This window comes from Octodon degus, unplaced genomic scaffold (genome assembly GCF_000260255.1).
Source record: "Octodon degus isolate 3935 unplaced genomic scaffold, OctDeg1.0 scaffold00268, whole genome shotgun sequence".
Taxonomy (NCBI): Eukaryota; Metazoa; Chordata; class Mammalia; order Rodentia; family Octodontidae; genus Octodon; species Octodon degus.
Genome location: NW_004524844.1, coordinates 1,042,346 through 1,064,415, shown reverse-complemented (window position 1 = coordinate 1,064,415; position 22,070 = coordinate 1,042,346). Strand labels below are relative to the sequence as shown.

Here is a 22,070-nt window from a genome sequence, read left to right as displayed (position 1 = left end):
CTCTCTCTCTCTCTCTCTCTCTCTCTCTCTCTCTCTCTCTCTGCGGAACTGGAGATTGAACTCAGGCCCTTGCACTTGCCAGGGAAGGAATAAGTGCCCCTGGGGGAATTTGGGTGAAATCAACAGGTTAGGGCATTATTCAGTGGAAGAGGACAGACTATGGCACCGCTCCAACAGTGCAGTTTCTCTTTGCTTTCTTCTCTTTCTCCTTTTCTGTACCAGGGATCAAACCCCAGGTTGCATTCTTGATATGGGGGAACTGAAACTCCCAACCTGAAAGGTACCTGGGACGAGTTCGTGTTCTCTATAACCAAAGAATGAATTTTAGGAACAGGGGTTAAGAGCAGAATATTTCTTGGGGGGAAAGAAAGCTTCTCTCCGAGAGGGACAGAAAGGGGGCCCTGAGCCGGTTGTCAGGACCCTTTCTCTTCCAGGAATTTTAGAGTAAAACCATGCAGTGAGGTGGGTCTAAGGTGGAGAACATGGGAACTCACTTAGGTGGGCATGAGGTGGGACAAACTGTGGTCAACCAATGAGATTACAAGCACCATTGCTCAGTAAAATTGATTAGGTCCAGGATCAAATGAGGAAGTGAGTCGAGCAGCAAGTGGGCATGAATACAGAACAAGAGTTTATCCAGGAGCCAGGCAGTACCGGTTGGACTAGTGACTCTTCCTGGCTTCCTCAAAGTGATGATCAATCCTGGATGCTTGTCTTTAGGGAGGTCAGCATTTGTTCGATCTTAGGTCTGTAGGTCTGGCCCACAGCAGAGGCATCTGTCTCTCTCCAAGTTGCAATGTATCTTATTTGCAGTGCTGGTTTTTTGAGGGCCTGGCCCTGTCTGCCTTTAATATTTCTATCTAACTTGCTGCCTGCAACACTATCACTACGCTCTCAGTCTCTTTTGCTTTGAGATGGGTCTTGAGAATTTGTTCCTATTGGCTTTGCATTTGTGATCCTTCTGCCTCAGCCTCCACAGCATCTGGGATTACAAGTGTGCATTCCTGGCCTTTCTGCTATTACTAGTCAACTGGTGAAAATGATTAATTTTTTTTTTTTTTTTTTTGCATTTAGTACAGGGTCTGCAGGATGTTGAAGGTCTCACTACTACATCAGACTTGTAGTGATTCACCTGTTTACAGCTTCCCAAGAGCTGGGATTACAGGCACACCACCACACCCAGTCTCCATTTCCATTTCAGGACACCTCAGGGTGGAGCCGGCAAGGTAGGCCGAGGGATCGAATCCCGGTTCCTGTTCCTGCTTGCAGGCGCTTTAATCTGCTGAGCTATTTGGCCAGTCCTAGTTATTTATTTTTGAGACAGGGTCTTGCTATGCAGTTCAGGCTGGCCTTGAGCTCACTCTGTAGCCCCTCCTGCCTCAGCCCTCCAAGTGCTGGGATTACAGCTCGCCAGGCTGCAATGTTAACATTTTTAATCCACCTGGAGTGTATTTATACTCAGCCAGTGTCTGGTTTTTCTCCCAGAAAACAGCGAGGAGGTGTTGCCTAGCAGCCTCCACTTTGGTTGGAGTTCAGGTTCCCCACTAGACAGAAAACATCTGTAGTCTTCTAAATTGATCACGGAGTGTTGCGCAGTAACCGCCTTTCAGACGACGCGATTGGCTGCTCCACACGTTCCTTCCCCAGTCTGGAGCGCCAGAAAGAACAGAATGAGCAATTTAATCTCTCTGTTGGAAAACAAGGGCCGCGTTCGTGTTGCCTAGCAACCACGTCTCCCTCCCCCGCCCCTGGAGCGGGAGTCCCACTAGGCGCCCCGCTCAAAGATGGCGGTCGAACGTGTTTTTTTCTATTTATTTGGTTCTAGACAATTTCTACACTAATTCAGTACCTCCCACGAGATATTCGAAGAGGCTCATTATGCCTTGCGTGAATATTCACCCTGTGGAAGGAAAAGAGAACGAGAAGAAGCGCCGAAAACGGCGCCGGCCGCCCTGCACAAACATGGCCGCCCGCGCGCCCGCGGAGCCCCGCGCACGTCCGGCACGCGCGCACGCGCACGCACGGCGTACTTCCGCTCGTTCCCAGGGCGCGGTGGCGGCGCTGGCGGTGGCGGCTCCTCCTCGGGGAATGGTTCCCGGGTCCGAGGGCCCGGCCCGGGCCGGGGGCCTGGTGGCCGACGTGGTGTTTGTGATCGAGGGCACAGCCAACCTGGGGCCCTACTTCGAGGGTCTGCGCAAGCACTACCTGCTCCCGGCCATCGAGTGAGTCCGGTCCCGCGGGGCGCCCTCCCCCCGAGGTTAGCTGGCCGCGCGCGGCCCGTGCCTGACGCCGCTTTTCACTCCCGTCCTCCCAGGTATTTCAATGGTGGTCCTCCTGCCGAGACGGACTTCGGGGGAGACGTGAGTGTGACCCGGAGGCTGAGGAATCTGGGGCTGGGACACCCGGGTCTCGAGAGGGGGCTGGGCCCAGATTGTGGGTCCTCAGGACCCAGGCTCAGGGCTGGATGGAAGGAGTTGTGAGGAGTTTCTGGTGCTTGGTTAAGAGCAGCAGGAAACCGGGAGCTCCAGCTTCTTTCCGGTGGGAAAACGTTCGCGTCAATGATTAACACTAACTGTGCCTTCTCACCCAGTATGGGGGTACCCAGTACAGCCTGGTGGTCTTCAACACGGTGGACTGCGCCCCGGAGTCCTACGTGCAGTGTCACGCTCCCACCAGCAGCGCCTATGAGTTTGTCACCTGGCTTGATGGCATTAAGTGAGCTTTTCTCCACACTTGGGCAATTGGGGGACCCTGTGGAAGAGGGGGAGGCCGGGAGAGTGGCGGCTAGGGCTGGAGCTGCAGGAGCTGTTAACTCGCCTTGGGTGGCTGAAGGGACTGTGAGGGCGGTTGTGGTTTTTGTTCCTGCCCTGCCCCCTGTGGCGATTTCCTGTCCTCAGCAGTGTTGCCAGCCCGTTGTGAAACGGAGAAAACTTCGTGCTGGGGAGACTTGGTTGCGCTCCAACAGCTGCCTTGTGTTCTGTATGTGCTTCTTCTCTGTCCCTTCCTGCCCTGTCGTTTTGTCCCCTTTCAAGTAGTGACTTGACCCCTAAATGCAGAGGGGTGACCTCTCTGTGGTTTGGGTTGGGATTGTTATTAGTATAAAATTAGCTATGTGTTCCAGTGTAACAAGTTACCCGAAGTTACTGAGTTCAGGAGTGGTGAAGCTGGATGGTGTAGTGCAGGATCTCCCTTGTGCCTGCATCATCAAGGGCTGAGCAGGGCCCAGGAGGGCTGGGGCCTGGACAGGCAGGAGGAATCTGCTTCTCTGCCTGTTGGCTGGAAGCCAGCGTTCTGGGGGAGCCACTGAGTTACTGATCTGATTCGGAGAGAAAGAGGAAGCCAACAGGCTCATTGATGATTGTGAGTTGGAAATGACACACCATCATTTTTGCCACATGGCGTTTGGTGTAGAAGTTGGCCCTATTCTGGGTGAGAGGGGCTTTGCTTGAAAACCAGGAGGTGGGATTGTGGGGGTGTTCTGACTCTGACAGTGAAATAAGATAGGTTGTGCCTGGCACATAGGAAATGCCCTGTAAGCGTTTCTCATGTTTTTAATGCCTCAGTTTCCTAGTCAGCAAATGGGTGATGGAATTGTGGCTGTCAGTGTTGTAGGAAAAATCACAGGAGGAAGTGTTTGTACTGTGCAGGGCATGGTGAATTCACCACTTCCGAATTCAGTAAGTGCAGCAGGGATTGGGGCCTGCCCGGACTTGGATGGACTCCATGTGGGTGCCCAGCACTTCTGGGTGTGTGCAGAGCCCACGATAGAAAACAGACACCTAAGTTTTCTTCTCATGCTCCGTCTTGGTGTTTTACTGCTAGTTGATCGGAATATGGTGGTCTTGCTGGATTTCCTAGAATGGTCCCAGTTCCACCGTCCCCAGCCTGCTGCAGAGAGAGAGAGAGAGAGAGAGAGAGAGAGAGAGAGAGAGAGAGAGAGAGAGAGAGAGAGAGAGGGGAGAGAGAGAGACAGAGAGACAGGAGAGAGAGGAGTTTCAACATTGTTATGGTGCTGGGAATTGAAGCAGGGCCCCTCACGTGATAGGTGAGTGCTTTACCTCTGGGCTACATTCCATGCCTTCCAAGATCTATTGATCTTTTATTTTCTTTCTTTCTTGCCATGTTGGGGATAGAATTTAGCACTCTATGATGGAACCACATTCCTGCATTCCTAACCTTATTTATTTTTTGGTGGAACCGGGGATTGATTTCAGGCCCTTGCACTTGCCAGACAAGCTCTTACTCTATTGAGCCATCTCCCTGGCCCCTATTTTTTTAATTTTTTCACTATGAGACAAGGTCTTGCTTAGTTGCTAGAATTGTCCTCAAACTTGTAATCGTCCTACCTCAGTCTCTTAAAGTGACCTAGACTACAGGCATGTGACATAAATACTCAAAAGGCTACACAAGACTGTCTTTGGGGTGGGGGAAGGGCCAAGCGCGATTCCATGTACTGTGGGAAAAGGGAGCTCCTGTCCAAACACCTTAATCCTGTGTCCGCCCTGCTGCCTCACTCAGGATGTTCCATACTTGGAAGTGCACAAAGGCTAGCTGTGTTCTCAGTGCGGAATCTTTCAGGTGAGCTGATAAATGCTGTCAGCTATTGTTTACTGTTTCCCAAGGTCACTGTTTTGGTTTAGTCTGTGCAGCTGTATGAATTAGGAGGCATCTGGCATTCCACGGTGTGTAGTGGGGACTACAGGCAAGTGGTCTTGATGCTCAGTGGGAGAAATCTTCTCCTGAGAAGTTGGAAATTTAAGGAGGAGGAGTGCAACATGCTTTCTTTTTGTTGACATGTCCTTGCTTTCATTGTGCATTTGCTTTCTAGCTAGTAGCCTAGGATCAGAAAAAGTAGAGATGGATGGAAGTCGACCTGAGTGTCTTCCTCTGTAGTTTGTTCATTCGTTCAGTTTTATGTTTGTGCACACCAAGTCGTTAGTGGGTAGGCAGCAGTCGAGGTCTGACCCATGTGGATCTGTGTGTGTTCGGGTGCCGATGTGGTACGCAGGAAGTCTGTGGTAGGACTGGTTGTTGCTGTGTCCTGGGGCGTTCCAGTGTGGTGGCTCAAGAGTGTGGTAATGGGGGGACGGAGCCAGCCAAGTACTAAGAATTGCTGGGCGTGGTAGCTCACGCCTGTAATCCCACTACTTGGGAGGTTGAGGGAGGAGGGTCGCTGTGAGCTTGAGGCCAGTCAGGCAGGGTTCCGTAGTGGGTTCAAAGCTAACCTGAGCTGCATAACGAGACTGTGTTACCAAAGAAAAAGCACCGAGAGTCATTGCAGCTGTCATCTAGAGGGCTTTATTTTAATTACTTTTGCACTGCAGCTAGAGGGAATTAAACCCAGGGTCTCAGGTATGTTCGATAAGTGCTCTGCCACTGAGATGGGGCTGGGGACATAGCTGTGTGGTAGTGTGTTTACTTAGCGAGCCCAAAGGCCTGGTTTGCTCCCGAGCCCTGCCAAATAAATAAGACAAACTTGTAAATTTGAGCTTTGTTTGCCGCTGGACATATTTTCTTCCCATTTTCAGGTTTTTCTCATCTGTTTGACAGTATTTGTTGACTGTCTTTTTTGCAGTTGGTAGCGAAACTTAGAGTTGAGTTCAATAAGAAGAAAGCAAGCTTTAGGGTCTTGTAGTGGGCAGTCTGTCACACTTTTCCTAAGTTTTATTTTTTCTGACTTGCCAATTAAGAATTGAACCCAGGGTGAACAAGTGCTCTGCAGCTGAGCTGTATCCCCAGCCCTTTCTAGTTTCTAATATTTTATGATAGTCTCACTCAGCTGCTCAGGCTGGCCTCAAATTTGTGGTCCTCTTGCTTCAGTCTCCTGAGTAGCTGGGATGACAGGCACATACCACTATATCCCCTCCCCTTTTTTGGACAGTCCTAACCATGTAGTTCAGGTTGGTCTTGAACTCACTGTAGCTCAGGCAGGCCTCAAAGTTATGGTGATCAAAGTTAAGTGTATTATTTGGTCTTATTTACTGTGTTCACAGTGTTGTGCAATACTATGTCTGTCTAGTTGCAAAAACATTTTCATCACACTAAAAAGCGTGGGGTGCACACCTATAATCCCAGCATTCAGGAAGCTGAGGCAGGAGGATCACCATGAGTTCGAGGCCAGCTTGGGCTACATAGTGAGACTTGGTCTCAAAACAAATAAATGAAGAACAAAGTGAAAAAGGAGGAGAGGGACCAGGGGTACAGTGTGGGCAGCGCAGCACCTGCCTGGCAAGCGCAAGGTCCTGAGCTCGTCCTGGTAACTGCAGCAGAGAACAAGGAGCAGCAGGAAGGAGGCAGAAAGCAATTGCTCCTCCTCACTTAAGCTTGGGCAGAGCAGTTGGCCTAAGCCTTAGGCCTCAGAAAGGGCCAGCCAAATAGCTCAGCGGATTAAAGCGCCTGTTTAGGTAGCTGCAGGGGCAGGGCAGGCTGGGAGTTTGATCCCTCCTGCTATGCCAGTCCTACCCCCGGAGACTGGGTTGGTGATGGGTGCCTGTCATCCCAGCCTGTGGGAGGCTGTAAAGAGGAGAGGCTATAAACAGGATCACTATGAGAGGCTGATCTGTGTAGTGAGACCCTGTAGACCCTGTCCTAAAATACAAAAAAAAAAAAAAAAAAGAAAGAAAGAGAAGGCCTGAGAAAGTTGGGGTTTGATTTCTCATATCGTACAAGGCTGGATAGCAAACTGGGTGTAGGTAGATTTGTTCATTGGAGTCTGCCTACCTCTGTGGCCGTACAGTTCTGGTGGCACTGGGGCAGGGAGACAAGGGCCTGGTCACCTCAGCTCTTCCCACTATGGTGTATCAGTGTGTGGCAGGTGCCTAGGCTGTGTGCCTTGGGGCAAACTGCAGAGAGGCCTCAGGTGACATAGACTCTCATTGAGGGGTGCATGGCCAGGAGTTGGGAAGCAGGCAACCATGGTGTCCAGTGACTTCTGGTGACTCAGGAAGGCTTCTTGGGGGAAGACAGTGCCATGTTGGGCCGGTGACACGTCAGTTGGGTTTCTGACTTGGCTAGAATGGGGCTGTGGTCCAGGGAGTACGTGGACAGAGGCCTGGGGGTCAGATGTGTTGCAGGGCTTGTGGGCAGGGTGCAGGTGTGGGCTGAGCGTATGGGCCTGGGTAGCTGGGACTCTGCCACGTCCAGTTGTGTGTATTGAGAGAGCTGTTGCCCGTGGACCCTGCGTGTGGCTGGCTTTGTTTCTTGCTTATTTAGCGCAAGTTTCCCTAAGACCCCCCCCCCCCATGCGGTGTGTGGTGGACAGGGCTGGGGACGAGGGGAGTCCAGCCCCACTCCTGCCCGTGGGTACAGAAGTGGGTACTGAGATGAGTTCAGGGCATCCCCCCGGCAAAGTCAGCTTGAAGAGCGGTGGCAGTAACGCAGGAGCAGAGGCCTTCCCAGCACGCCCCCCTGCCCCTCACTGCAGGGGAACCCTGGGTGTGTGTGGTTGGCTGATCAGTCAGTGGGAGGTTCCTGACCTGCAGCAAAGCAGGGGAACTGGGTTAGAGTTGGAGCTCTACTGACCAGCTTTGAGGCTGTGAACCCGAGATCAGGGTGCCAGCAGGGCACGCTCCTTCTGAAACCCCGAGAGGAAGGGTTCTTCCTTGTCTCTGTCCTCTGCTTGTGGCCTCAGCCGTGCCCTGCCTCACAGCAGTTGTCACCCAGTCTTCACAGGACCGCCCACCATCCTTCTCCCTCTGTTTGTGTCCGGCTTTTTCCAACTTGTCCCCTTCACAGATGCCAGTCTTTTTTTTTTTTTTTAAGAGAAGGTTCTACAGGGTGTTGAGGGACTCACTACTGGATCAGACTCATAGTGATTGTCTTGTTTACAGCCTCCCAAGTGCTGGGATTACAGGTGCGTGCCACCGCGCCCAGTCTCATTTGCCATCTTAGCACACCCCAGGGGCAGGGCAGCTAGCACTGCAGTTCTGGGGATCAAACCCCAGGCCCCTTGGCCTGCTTGCAGGTGCTTTAATCTGCTGAACTGTTTGGCTGGCCCTCACAGATGCCAGTCTTACTGGCCTGGGGTCCCTAGTGGCCTCAGCTTACTTATTTCAATGATCTTTTGGAAATCTTGGGCCGGGGAGATGGCTCAGTAGAATAAGTGCTTGCCTGGCAAGTGCAAGGGCCTGAGTTCAATCCCTGGCTCCGTAATCAATCAATCAATCTTATTTTCAGTAAGGTCACCCTGTGAGATGCTGAAGGTCAGGACCTCGGCCTGTTCTGGGGGGAGGGCATGTTTTAAGCTGTAGCACCGTGGGTGGGTAGAGGAGGCCCCATCACTGGCTGGGGAGGCTGGACAGCTTTAAAGAAGGTGCAGACAGCCCAAAGAGGAAGGGATGCCAGGAGGGTGGCTGGGTGGCCATCACACAAGCACTAGAATCACACAGGGGCCTAGGCTTGGGATCTCCTGTCCTATTAGGACAGAAAAGGGAGCTCAGCAGTGTCCCAGGGCATACTGTCTGCCTTCAGTAAGGGACAGGAAGGACACAGGCTCTCTGTGGGGGGGCTGGGCTGGGGTGAGGGCAGCAGTGCTGACTGCCTGGCCTCACACAGGTTCATGGGTGGCGGTGGTGAAAGCTGCAGCCTCATCGCAGAAGGCCTTAGCACAGCGCTGCAGCTCTTCGATGACTTTAAGAAGATGCGCGAGCAGATGTGAGTGTAGCCCCTTACCTGGTGCCACCTCACATCTCTTCTACCTGCTATGTGACTAACAGCGAGTCCCTGGGACCCTCAGTATTGTCAGTTGTAAAATGGAGCATAGCTCCTGACTTAACCGGGGTGCAGGGGGGAACCTCTGCTCTGCAAGGCCTGACTCCCTTCTTAGGGCCCTTCTGGGGTCCATTCCACGCCTTCTCTTGTCCCCGGCAGTGGCCAGACACACCGAGTTTGCCTGCTCATCTGCAACTCGCCACCATATCTGCTGCCTGCTGTCGAGAGTACCACATACTCGGGATATACAACCGAGAGCCTTGTGCAGGAGATTGGGGAGGTGAGGACCCCTGGTCTGAGGGAGGAGGCTGGGCCTGGACCCCCAGATCTGGGGGAGGAGAAGGCTAGAGCTGACATTGAAGGGTCTGTCTAGTTAAGAGTGAGTTGGGGGTCTGTACCCCTGGGTCTGAAAGAGGAAGGTGAGGATTTTGTGTTTAGCTCCTTAAGTTTGTCAAAATAGCCATGGCCTGGGTCCTGGGGACCTAGTCCCCAATCTCACCACTAGGGTGGCAGAATGGAAATCCCCTGCAGTGTCCAGGAGTGGGCCTCTGCTGACATCTGTCTCTTCTCTTGCAGCGTGGCATACACTTCTCCATCGTGTCCCCTCGGAAGCTGCCTGCCCTGCGGCTCCTGTTCGAGAAAGCTGCCCCCCCAGCTATGCTGGAGCCGTTGCAGCCGCCGGCAGATGTGAGCCAGGACCCCAGGCACATGGTCTTGGTGCGCGGGCTGGTGCTGCCTGGTGAGGCCTGGTGCGGTGCAGTGGGGCAGGACAGGCCACAGGTGTCTCCCTGATCTGTCTAACCTGGATTCTGGATTTTTTTCCCCTTTCTTCTCTTCTGCTGCTTTGGGTGCCTGGCCATTGTCCTGGTCTCAGTTGGAGGTGGCTCGGCCCCAGGCCCCCTCCAGCCCAAGCAGCAGGTGCCTCTACCACCTGCACCACCCTCTGGTGCCACACTCTCGGCCGCGCCCCAGCAGTCCCTGCCCCCTGTGCCTCCACAGTATCAGGTATTTATGTTACCAGGAAAAGACTTGGGCCTGGGCCTCGTAAAAGTTATCACCTTGTGCCAGAGACCTAACTGAGCACTGGGGCATGTGGGGTGAAGGAGTCTCTGGGGACAGGGTGGGGATGGCCATAGGCCTCGAGGAGCAAGGCAGGAGTATGAGGTGGTAGAGCAGGGTGCTGGCCCAGGCCCTAGCACTCCCCAGCCCTCCTCTCCAGGTCCCTGGGAACCTGAGCGCAGCGCAGGTCGCAGCGCAGAATGCAGTGGAGGCTGCCAAGAACCAGAAGGCTGGGCTGGGCCCACGGTGTGAGTGCCAGGGTGAGCGGTGGGGGGGTGGGTTCCGGAAGCACGGGGGTCCTTCTCTGTATGGCTCCCCTTGTTTCCTCTGTCTCTTGCAGTCTCGCCCATCAACCCTTTGCAGCAGGCTGCTTCAGGAGTGGGACCCCCTTTCAGCCAGGCCACACCCCCAACATTACCCACAGGGCCTCCTGGTGCCCCCAAGGCGCCTCCTGCCTCCCAACCCAACCTGGTCTCCACAGTGGTGCCCGGCCCGGGCCTGGCCCCTGCCGCACAGCCTGGGGCACCATCCATGGTAGGTGCATGTGTCCATCCCTTCTGGTTTTGGGCTGAGGACATAGAGCAGTGCCCTCCCAGGTTGGTGCAGCCTAGGGCAGGGGGTGCTGGGGCTCATGGGATGGGAGGGTTGGGGCAGATCTCAATGGTGAGGTTGTGAGGTCAGAGGATCCCAGGGAACCTGAGTGTCCAGGTATATCAGCCTGTGCCAGTCCTCGTGTCCTCCAGTGCTGGGACACAACGTTGTCTGGCTTTGCTTCCAGCTTTGCTGAGTAAAGCCCCTTCCACTCATTTTCCTCCTTCACAGGCAGGCACAGTGGCTCCAGGTGGCGTCAGTGGTCCTTCCCCAGCCCAGCTCGGGGCACCAGCCCTTGGTGGACAACAGTCCGTCTCTAACAAGCTCCTGGCTTGGAGCGGGGTGCTTGAGTGGCAGGAGGTGAGTGGGTCCCAGTGCATTGGGCAGGTGGAACCCAGGGCCTCACCCCACCATGGGTCTGTGGCTCAGGACCGAGGTGGGGCTAACAGTTGTGTTTCCTCATAAACTCCCGTAATCCCCACACTTGGGAGCCTGAGGGAGAAGGACCTCAACTTAGTGACTTAGCCCAGATCCTGTCTCAAGGAAGTAAAAGGGGAGGCGGGGGAGATGGCTCAGTAGAATAAGCGCTTTCCTGGCAAGTACAAGGGCCTGAGTTCAATACCCAGTTCCGCCAAAAAAAAAAGCACTTGGGGTCCAAATAGGGGTCCCTTGATGCTGGCCTCAGGGGCATAGTGGGCTTTGGGGTTCAGGGCCAGAGGGTCATCTTGAGTTTGGGGAAGGCCAGGAACAGGCAAGAGCAGGCCAAGGCTGGAGCCCTTCTCACCGTGACTCGGGTTCTTCCCCCTCAGAAGCCGAAGCCTGCCTCCGTGGATGCCAACACCAAGCTGACCCGGTCTCTGCCCTGCCAGGTCTACGTGAATCACGGAGAGAACCTGTAGGTGGCCTTCTGGGGCAGGGCGGGCTGGGGTCTGCTCGCTCCTGACCCCTGTCTTCATGTCACCCCCAGGAAGACGGAGCAGTGGCCACAGAAGCTGATCATGCAGCTCATCCCCCAGCAGCTGCTGGTGCGTACCCTCAGAAGCCCCTTCCGACCTTTGTGCTTCTCTGTCCCTGCCTACTCCACACACAGTGACCTTGGTGTTCCCATAGACCACCTTGGGCCCTCTGTTCCGGAATTCGAGGATGGTGCAGTTCCACTTTACCAACAAGGACCTGGAGTCCCTCAAAGGCCTCTATCGCATCATGGGCAATGGCTTTGTGAGTCTTGGGTGGGCGGCGTTGCCTCACACCACAGCTCCTGGGCTGCTTGCTTGGGAGGTTTCGTGAAGAGGGTAGGGATGGAACCCAGTGCCTTTGTCCCTGCCTGGGGCCACTTTGAGGGGTGACAGGCTTTAGGAGCCTGGGGACCTTGCTTTATGCTGTAGTGCTCGCCAGACTGAAGTATGCCCAGAGTGGTGTGACCACAGTGTGCAGAGCTGTGGGGAGGAAGCCGTCAGATTCCTGTGGGGATACTGTGGTGGGGCTGCCCAGCACACTGCTACAAACTGGGGGCTCAGAACAATAGAAACTCAGTCTCCTGAGGTTTGGGGGGACAGAAAACTGAGGTCAGAGCCCCAGTGCAGGTCTTTCACTGCCGCATCCCTCCCCTGGGCTGCTCTAGCCTCGCAGGCTGTGTGCCTGGGGTCCGTGTTATCACGTGGTGCCCTTTGGTGTTTGTCCACATCCCAGGATTGCCTCAAGGTGTCCACTTGGATACTGCCCTTTCCAGAGGGATAGACCACTGCGCTGGGCTCACAAGTGGGTGACCCCACATGGTCCTGTGGTCTGGCTCAGGGACTCTCTTGCCCATGGTCTTCAGGAAGCTCATACGGGGCCCTAGGGAGGCCCGGCAGTTCCCGCGCTTTGCTGCAGCTTTCGCCTCCTGGGCTTAGCGGTGGGTTCTGAAAGCGCATGTCCTCAGGGAAGCATCCCTGAGGGAGTATCCTGGGAGCCCTCCGGGAAGACAGAACAGGACCTGGAGAGGCCCACTGTTGGATTGCTCTTGCGGCTCCAGATGCCTCGGCCCTGCTTCTCCTGGCCTCTCCCAAGAGGTGGTTCCTGTGGCTGCAGGCACCAAGTGCATAGTGCTAACATTAGCAGAGGGAAGAGGCTCCACCGTGAACTTGCCATAACCCGTTCCGGAACTGCGCCAGGCACGCTGGGCTGCAGTGGTTTGGGCCCTGGGACCTGGATATGTCACTTCCCGAACAGCCAGGGCTCTTGGAAGGGGTGCTGGCGCATGGGTGCCAGGTAGGCAGCCAGAAGCTCTGCCTCCGACAGGAGATGTAAGGCTGAGAGAATAGAGGCCTTGGGCTGGGGAGATGGCTCAGCACTCTTAAGTGCCTGCCTGGGAAGCACAAGGAGTTCGTTACCCAGCACCACGTGCTGTGCTGGCCCCACTCCCGGGTGCGCTGAGACAGGTGTGGTGGCTCATGCCTTAATCCCAACGCTGAGGAGGCTAAAAAAGGCAAGGATCACTACAAATCTGATTTGCATAGTAAGACCCTGTACCAAATACATAAAAATAAATTTTAAAAAAGGGAGAATAGAGGCCTTGAGGTCACCACCCCATCCGTGCTACGAAGTGTAAGGTGACTGCATTGTCCACTGCGCATCCTGTGAGCGGAGCCTCAGGCAGGGCAGATGGTTATTACCTATTCTCTGCTTATAGGGCCCGTGATGTTGCTGCTTCCTTAGTTCACGAGGCCGACACTGGGCAGAGAGGATTGTGCAAAAGGGCGCTGCTGGTACTTGGTCTCAGGCCCACTATTCCTGTCAGTCGCATGCTCTTGAGCCCCTCTTAAGACTGTCCCTCCAGGGGGCCTCTCATAAGCAGCCCTGGCTCCTGGTGGCCAAGGAAATGAGACCCATGGGGTGGTAGTGCCAGTCAGGGTGGAAGGATGTGTGCAGAGCCATTGCTGGCTCTGTCCCTTGGCTGTCAGCAGGAGCCAGTCTTGCCCTGTGCTTTGGGTCTCTGACTACCTCTGAGCTCCATTTCCTGCTGGAGCAGCCCCAAAGCAGCTCTGCTCTCCTACAGTAGAAACCCCGCCGTTTCTGTGTGGGGCATCTGGAACCTTCTTTTTCTTTCTTTTTTTTTTTTGTATTTTAGAGAAGGGTCTACAGGGTGTTCAGGGTCTCACTACTAGATTGGACTGGTAGTGATTCGCCTATTCACAGCCTCCCAAGAGCTGGGATTACAGGCGCGCGCCAGGCTTGGGGATCAAACTCCTGGTCCCTGCACCTGCTTGCAGGTGCTTTAGTCCGCTGAGCTATTTGGCCGGCCCTGGAACCTTCTTGAATAGAAGCCACCTCCCTGGTGGGAAGACCTGAGGTTTCATCTGTCTGTCCATCTGCAGGCCGGCTGCGTGCACTTCCCCCATACAGCCCCCTGCGAGGTGCGCGTGCTCATGCTGCTGTACTCATCCAAGAAGAAGATCTTCATGGGCCTCATCCCCTATGACCAGAGCGGCTTTGTCAACGGCATCCGGCAGGTCATCACCAACCACAAGCAGGTCCAGCAGCAGAAACTGGAGCAGCAGCGTGGGGTGAGCCCCTTCCCCGCTGGCACCCACCCCTCCCCCTCCCCAGGATCAGCGTGCCCGCCCCTCCCACCTCTGACCTGCCCCTCTTTCCCCATGCAGATGGGTGGCCAGCAGGCACCCCCAGGCCTGGGCCCTATTCTGGAGGACCAAGCGAGGCCCTCGCAGAATCTGGTGAGGGCAGGGTGGGTGGGTCAGGGGCGACCATCTGTTTCTCTCCTGTTCTCTGAGGTGGAGGGGTGTGGGCCTCTGCTGGCTTCCTCACCCCATCTCTCTTCCCAACAGCTTCAGCTCCGACCACCACAATCCCAGCCGCAGGGCACTGTGGGGGCAGCTGGGGCTGCAGGACAGCCCCAGGCCCCAGGTACCACCCAGGCTCCCCCAGGTGCCCCCCAAGGTCCTCCTGGAGCTGCTCCTGGCCCACCCCCTCCTGGACCCATCCTTCGGCCGCAGAACCCTGGGGCCAATCCTCAGCTGCGGAGCCTGCTTCTCAACCCACCACCGGTGAGATATGGGGTAGAGCAGCTGGGAGCTAGAGGTCTGGCCCCAGTAGTTCTGATCTTTTTATCTGGGGGAGGGAGGTCAGCTTTGGTCAGTGGGTATGACAGACTCTCCCCCCAGGGCTCCCAGAAAAGCACACACCACATCCCACCCTCACCCCATGCTTATGGTGGCTTTTGTTGAGGTCCCCAAAGCGCAGCCAGAGACCTTACAAGAAGCCTCAGGCGGCAACAGGATAGTGGGTATGGCAGGGCTTCACCTTGGCCTCAGCCTCGCTCTGTGTTCCCCCAGCCCCAGACCGGGGTGCCCCCGCCCCAGGCCTCCCTCCACCACCTCCAGCCACCAGGGGCTCCTGCGCTGCTGCCCCCACCTCACCAGAGCTTGGGGCAGCCCCAGCTGGGGCCCCCACTCCTGCACCCGCCACCTGCTCAGTCCTGGCCCGCCCAGCTTCCCCCACGAGCTCCGATGCCAGGTAAGGGAGCTCCAGCAGTGGGCAGGCGGCTGGGCAAAAGTGCCATGGTCAAGGGGTCTCGCTGAGGCCCTCAGGGGACTCTGTGGGCTACTGGGAAGCACCTTCCACAGGGTCAAGGACCTAAAGGGTGAGAATTCTTCCTGTGATCCTTTCCTACACATTGTGGGCATGCTGGAAAATACAGTCTGGGGCCAGAGAGCTAGTGTGGGGTAAGGGCTCCCAAAGGCTCATGGGAATTATTGTCAGCCAGTGGGGTCAGTAGGCACCTCTGAGGGGACCCTGGGCTTCCTGAGGAGTGGAGTGCTGCAGGCTCTCAGCGGAGGGAAGAAGCAAGCCCAGGGCCCTCCATGGGCCCAGGGACTACTGGGAGATGCAGTCCTTCCCACTGCCCCCCAGGTCAGATGCTGCTGAGCGGGGGTCCCCGGGGCCCGGTCCCCCAGCCGGGCCTGCAGCCCAGCGTCATGGAGGACGACATCCTCATGGATCTCATCTGAATCCCCAGCACCCAATAAAGTTCCTTTTAACACACGCCCGGCTCCCGTCACTGACATCCCCCAGGACTGGGCAGGAGGATACCTGGTCATCTGTTCTTGCAGTTGCTTCTGCAGACTTTCCCAACATGTTGAGTCAGGCCATGTGGTGCAGCTGGCTCTCTGGCTCTCGGAGAGATGTGGAGGCAGGCAGGTGTCAGGTGGCAGCAGGACCAGTGCACTCTTAAGCTACAGAGACCTAGGGACCTAGGAAGGGCATCAGATCAAGCCAGACTGCAGAGTCTTGAGAGAGAAGCAGCGATTCACGGGGTCAGGAACTCTACCCAGGAGCAGAAAGGGACCTAGTGCCTGAGGAGAAGACTAGGGGCAGTGCCCAGTAGCTGGGGCAGCTGGAGCTGGAGAGCTGGACAGGTGCCACATCCCTGCCTGGCAGTGCAGGGCTTGGCCCATGGCTGCAGGACTGTGGAACCATGAGCTGTGGGCTAGTCTGGGTGATGGTAGGAGTGCCAGCGGCCCAGGGGATTTCAAGGTGACAGGTGCCATATTGGACATGACCTTAGGGACAGTGTATGTTTGGTTGAAGCCATAGGAGTGGATGAGGTGCCCACTAAGAGTGCAGACTCTGGGCCCTTGCTGGAGATGACCTTTCTGGGGCTGTGGGCAAGGTGAACAGTGGCCATCCCGGAGGGAAGACCTTGCAGCGAATGGGGTCAGTGAGATAAGGACCCTTGGGGTTGTCCTTCAAAATGGTGCAGGCAGTGGCCTGGGTGCGGGGCAAGGGTCACTCAGGGTGGTCCACACCTGGACCACTGCCCTCCAGGCTTGGGACGCTGGGCCACAGGCTCATCCCAGGAGAGAGGTTGCAATTTGGTGGCCTGTGGGCCACTCTGCAGGTGAGTTTTGTTTGGCCTTCCCTGTGTTAGCATATGTGGTCCTCTTTGCTTATGAGGTAGTTGTGCAAATCGGGTTAATTCACGCACACGCAGAGAGACGCACACTGCAGTCTGCTCTTAACAGTCGGAAGATCTGGCTCCCGGGCCTGCCCTATACCTGGCCCCGAGGGCCGGAGCCGCCCTTCTGGCGGGGCATGTGCTCTCCGTCCGGTTCGCCACAGACCCTACCACCCCCTCCCACTCCCCCACCGCCTTGGCACGGGGCTGGCACTGTGGTTGCTCCTTGGTAGCGTTCAGAGACAAGTGAAATCTTTCTTGTACCCATGTCTCTACCAAAAGCGACAAAACGAAAGAGAGAAGGAGAGGGCCGTGTGTTTCAAGAAAAATGGGAGCGAGACTATTTCTTTGTGGAAGTGAAGAGCATGCCTACGTGTCTAATATGCAAAAAAATCGTGTCTGTGTTCAAAGAGTACAACTTGAAGCGCCACTATGAGTCCAGGCACAGCAAGAGCTACAACCAGTACACAGAGCAGACCCGGGACGCCATCCTCAAGGAACTGAAAAAGGGCCTTAAGTGTCAGTAGGGCTCACTGTGCAGAGGAGGAAGAGCTGCACAAAGAACCGCCTGGGCGTTCTGCCCTGCAGTGGAGTGGCGTGAGCTCGTGCAGGAGCAGTATTTGTTGGTGTCCTGAACAGACGCGGCCGGACCATGAGCCCAAGGGCATTTGCGTCTGGGGTGATTTGAAGACAAACCAGAGGCTTTACAAATCCAGTTGCCTGAGAGTCGAATCAGTTGTGGCCTTTTCTTTCGCTGCTCATGAACTCTTTCCACCCGGTTAGCTTTATTTATTTGTGGTGTTGAAAATTTCAGTGTGACTGAAGAAGGCTGTGGCGTGGTGCCGAGCAGGCCTGACTGTATGGAGAGAACAGTTTCACACACACCGCGCAACTCGTAAGCACAACTACAGACACTTGCAGTGACCCGTCGGGGGTTAGTACATGTACCTCCATCCAAAGCAGCAGTGTTTGGCAGGGACAGAGGAGTGTCGCCCTAGTGGATCTGAGACGCCCGATGGACACCTTTTCGCTAAGCTCCTTCGAGTTGATGTGGGCAAGTTGGTAGTGGCTTGAACCAAGAGCCAGTTCCCTGAGGTGGCCCAGGGCTTTGGATATTGAACGCAGCTCCTCAGTGACAGCCACAAGCTGCCCCGAGAGTGTGTGATCACGGTGGCCCGGGCGGGCAAGAGACAGGAATGCACTCCCCAGGCAGAAGCGACTCCTGTCCCTTTGCTGCATTTGATTTTGAGAAGTGAGCGTGGTGGCCTGGACCTTAGTCACCCAGATGGTGGGCTCAGAGGCCAAATCCCCCAACTCCCTGCACCCACTTTCTAGGACAATGAAGTCATAATGTCCCGTTTACCCTTGTCGGTTTGCGTTGCTATCTCTGTGACTGCAGACCGCAGGAGATGAACTGCAAGGCCTGGAGGGCGCCGGTCCTACAGGCAGATCTTTGGGAAGATGGTGAGACGCAGACCGCCCCGGTAGTTGTGTCCGCGTCTGGGGCACCCGTGCCGTGTGAACGGCCAGCTGCTCTTGTGAGGAACCTGGATCAAGCCGACCTGCTGGACCCGCCCTGCAAAACTTGACCCTGATGTCTCGATGTGGAAGGGAAGTCGTCTGCCTTCCCGCCTCAACTCAAAGGAGCAAAAGAATTATGAAAGAGAAAAAAATTTTAATATTTCTATTTTTCAATTTGTATTTTTTCAATTTTGAATTTAAAAGTATAAACTCCAGTATCCTACATGTTTGTATTCTGTTCCATGCATTCACCGTAGTTGAGTAAAGATCCAATTTGATTATATTTCTGGCCGTGGACTTTTCTTCTATCTGACTAGTTCACTTATTTCTACGGCCCACCTGGCCCTTGGAGGCAAGTGAGTTTCTGTCCCTGCCCTCAACTGTCACTGCCACATCCGGGGCCCCCAGGGGGCTGGGGATCCATCCTGCCAACAAGCTGAGGCTCAGGAGATGGACTAGGGCCGGCGGTGGTAGCTGGAGATGGAAGGTGGGGAGATTGCCCAGGCAGCCTGTGTAGCAGGGGTTTCTGACACTCAGAGGACTTCAGGGACCAGGCAGATGATGAGCATGCGTGAAACGCACACATGTGAAGCAGTAGGGCCCGATGGGGACTGTGGCGAACTTGGAGAGTGCTTGCCCCGCCTAATGGCCTTCAAATTAACACCCAAAACACTGTGAGGACCAAACAAACTCTGCTGATGGGTCCCATGAGGCTGCCGGCCACCATTTTGTGACCTCTGGAAGAGAAGACCCCAGAACAAGGCCAGAGCCCTGAGAAAGACTTCCCCCAACCCCAGTGAGGAGTGGGAAGGAAAACCAGGCAAGTGTGGTGTCGTGGAAGCTGAGTGGTTTTCTGAGGAGGGAGTGATCACTGTGTCCCACGCTGGCAAAGGGGAGAAGATGCGGGGTGGGAGGCAGTCTGTGCTGCCCCCTTGGGGAGGGTGTCCCCCACAGGGAAATCTGGGTATGGGTCCAAAACAAATCGGTAGAAATGTTTCCAGTCACCAGGTTTCCTGTCTCTGGCCAGTGGGGTGTCCCTGCTGTGACATCCGGTTAGATGAAGCACAGAGAGTTCTGCGGCCCAGTCACACTGCGCGTGCCCAGAGTGAGGAGACCAGCCTGCAGGCAGAACCATTTTCCCAGCGCCCCTAAGAATGAGAGCACTGGCAGAACAGCTCTTGGGAGGAGGCTTCCCTCTGAACACAGGGTCCCCTTGGAACTGTGCCCAGCACCCCTGAGCCCCTGGGCAGGTCCCTGCCCATCCTGACACAGTGACTAAGAGTGCTGGTGCTGTGGCCACCGGCCAGAACACCCTGGGGAGCAGAACAAGGTGGGTCAGACCTCATCTACCTGCTTCTCGGCTGCAGAGCGCCAGTGTGTTGTCTCCGTTCTTGAAACTGGCCCGGGGCAGGAGGAAGGACTCAGGCAGTGCGTCTGCTGCCGTCCCCAGCGTGGGGAGTGGGTGACACACTACACACTGACTATGGGTGAGGAATACGTGTACGTGTGCGTGGGGGGTGGCAGCGTAGGTGCCCTCAGTGACGGGTGCGCAGAGCCCGTGAGCCTCACGGTTTTCAGTCACCCTGCATTGCTGGTTTTGGGGTAGATCTGTGACAAATGAGACATGGGTGACCCTGGGATGCTTCCTTCCTCCAGATTAACAAATTTGGATAGGAGTTAAAGGCAGAATATAAATAAGGACATCTGTGCTGGGCAGGTCTGGTTCTTTTTCTCCCCTAGTATTAGGGATGAGCCCAGGGCCCTCACACTGAGCCTCATCTACATCCCAATCCCTTTATTTTTTTTATTTTTTTATTTTTTTATGTACTTAATACAGGGTCTCACTACACAGATTGGACTCATAGTGACCCTCCTGTTCTCAGCCTCCCAAGCACTGGGATTACAGGCACATGCTACCATGCCGAGTCTCAGTCGCTGTCTTAGTGCACCCCAGGGGTGGGGCTGGCAGGGCACACTGGGGATCAAACCCTGGTGCCTGCGCCTGCCTAAGCAGGTGCTTTATTTAATCTAGCTGGTCCTCTCATTTTGGCAGAATCGGGGATTGAATTTAGGCTTTTATGCTTGCCAGGGAAGCACTTATTCCACTGAGCCATCTCCCCAGCCCCCTCCCATTCCCTTTTTAAAAGTTTATTTGAGGGGCTGGGGAGATGGCTCAGTGGTCTAAAGCACCTACTTGGAACAAGCTTAGCAAAGCACAGGGACCGCGGTTCGATCCCCAGCACCACATGCCAGCCAGCCCGCCCCCTGGTGGGCTGAGCTGGCCACACACACACACACACACACACACAAATAAAATAAAAAATAAATAAAATAAAGTTTATTTGAGTCAATCTCACTATGCCACCAAATAAATTGCTCAGGCTGGGCTTGCATTTGTGATTCTCCTGCCCCAGCCTCCCAAAATGCTGGGATGGTAGGTGCTTGCCACCACACCTGGCCCAGTTCTTCCTTTTAATAAACTCAGACTGAAAGTTGAGTAATAAATGCTGGGTAAGCAAGATGGAGGGAAGTGGGTGCAAAGCGGCCCGGCTCGCCTGAGACATGCATGCCAAGCCCCAGCCGCGCTGCTGGGTGCAGCCAGAGTGAATTTCTCATGCTGCCTGCAACCTCAGTGGTGAGAGACCTTGAATGTTGCCAAGCGACCGAGGAAAGGCAGAGTGGCTGGCCTCCCTCCCCACCCCCACAATGAGATGTTTCAGGCTAAATTCACATAATCCCACACTCATGGCCAGAAGTAGTTGCAGGGCTCTACTTAACCACAGTGGAATTGGTCACTGGACAACGGAGGTGCTAGAATTATATGGCAAATGACACAAGTGACTTTTTTTTTTTTTTTTTTTAGAAGGTGTCTGCTGCTCGGGCTGGCCTTGAGCTCACTTTGCAGCCCGGGCTGGTCTTAACTCGCAGCAATCTGCCTCAGCTGCTCACATGCTGGGGTTACAGGTGTGTGCCACCATGCTGGACACAAATGACTATTTTAAAAGTTTTTTTTTTTTTTTTAGGAGCTGGGGAGATAGCTCAGTGGTCTAAGCACCTGTCTGGCAAGCGCAAGGACCCAGGTTCAGTCCGTGGTACCACGTGCCCTGTCAGGCCATGCCATGCTGTGCCGTGCTGGTTTGAGGCCAGATGTGGCTCATGCCTGTAATCTCAGCACTGGGGAACCTAAAACAGGAGGATCACCACCAGTCTTGGGCTGCATAGCAAGACCCTGTACCAAATAAATGATTAAAAACCCAAAACACTTAAAAAAATGTATTTGGTTGTTGCAGGGTCTCACTATACAGCTTGGACTTGTGATCCTGCTTTCAGCCTCCCCAGGGATGGGATTACAGGTGTGAACCCCGACTCCCTGATTCTGGCTCGCTCTTTCGCTTGCCTAAATTTGTGTAAACAGGCACTTTAGTCTGCTGAGCTGTCTCCCCCCACCACACACACACACTTTTTTTTTGAGAAAGGGTCTTGCTTTGTAGTTCAGGCTGGGCTCAAAGTCACAGTGAGCCTCCTGCCTCAGCCTCCCATGTGCTTGGACTAGAGGCCCATGCCTCCATCCCCAGCACTTTCAATACTTTACATGCCTCCATGAAGCACACCTGCACACATTCCTATTAGAACCAAGACCTTTTCTTTCAGTGTTGACCAGAGTCAGCATGCATCATTTTCTTTATAAAAATTATACCAGGTGAGTGACCTCACTTTTTAAAGTTTTAAGTGCTTGGGAACGCAAGGACACTTGGGGAAAAGCTGAGGGTTGCGCCCCCTGGGTGTTTGGTTGTTTTTTCCCACTCTAGGTTTTGAGCCTTTTCATTCTTTCCTTCGCAGTGGCTCTGCTTGCACTTCACCTGGCAGCTTTGTTCTTTCACCTCCTGCCGCCTCTCCAGCACAGGCAACCTGCGTTGCCTGCGTAGCACCTCTCTCGCATTAGGATTCCATCAGTCGGGTCCTGGTTTAATGTATTCACTTGAGGGCACCTGGCATAAGCAGGCTTGGGAACCTGCGCCCCCTCTCAGGTGTGCAGACTGGCAGGTGCAAGCTACTTAGTCACGGCAGCAGCTGCTGGCCGAAGCAGCAAGTGGTGCCTACCCCTGAGACCAGAGTGGCTTTCACCTTGGCAGACAGAGGGGCACTGGCTTCAGGGACTGTCCTTGAGTGTGACTGATAATTCATTTTCTTTTTGGTACCAGAAATTGAACTCAGGACTTTGTGCTTGCCAGGCAGG

At 54.9% G+C, this 22,070-nt stretch overlaps 1 protein-coding gene across 8 annotated transcripts; it reads left to right on the top strand.

The window, feature by feature from the left end:
- The first annotated feature begins 2,032 nt into the window (after nucleotides 1–2,032).
- Med25 (mediator complex subunit 25) lies at nucleotides 2,033–18,116 on the top strand. 8 transcript variants are annotated; one of them, XM_023706662.1, is made up of 18 exons: nucleotides 2,033–2,222; nucleotides 2,315–2,360; nucleotides 2,591–2,715; nucleotides 8,554–8,652; nucleotides 8,869–8,989; nucleotides 9,286–9,448; nucleotides 9,584–9,714; nucleotides 9,929–10,016; nucleotides 10,109–10,302; nucleotides 10,591–10,719; nucleotides 11,169–11,254; nucleotides 11,327–11,384; nucleotides 11,470–11,577; nucleotides 13,716–13,904; nucleotides 14,001–14,072; nucleotides 14,184–14,402; nucleotides 14,691–14,871; nucleotides 17,712–18,116. In XM_023706662.1, exons 1-18 carry the CDS (start codon nucleotides 2,089–2,091, stop codon nucleotides 17,723–17,725), a joined length of 2,157 nt encoding a protein of 718 aa, XP_023562430.1. In that variant the 5' UTR covers nucleotides 2,033–2,088; the 3' UTR covers nucleotides 17,726–18,116. The 8 variants fall into 8 exon arrangements, with proteins under 8 accessions (XP_023562430.1, XP_023562428.1, XP_023562426.1 ...); XM_023706660.1 differs by having other exon boundaries at nucleotides 16,724–18,116; XM_023706658.1 differs by having other exon boundaries at nucleotides 16,595–18,116.
- Nucleotides 18,117–22,070: the final 3,954 nt, after the last annotated feature.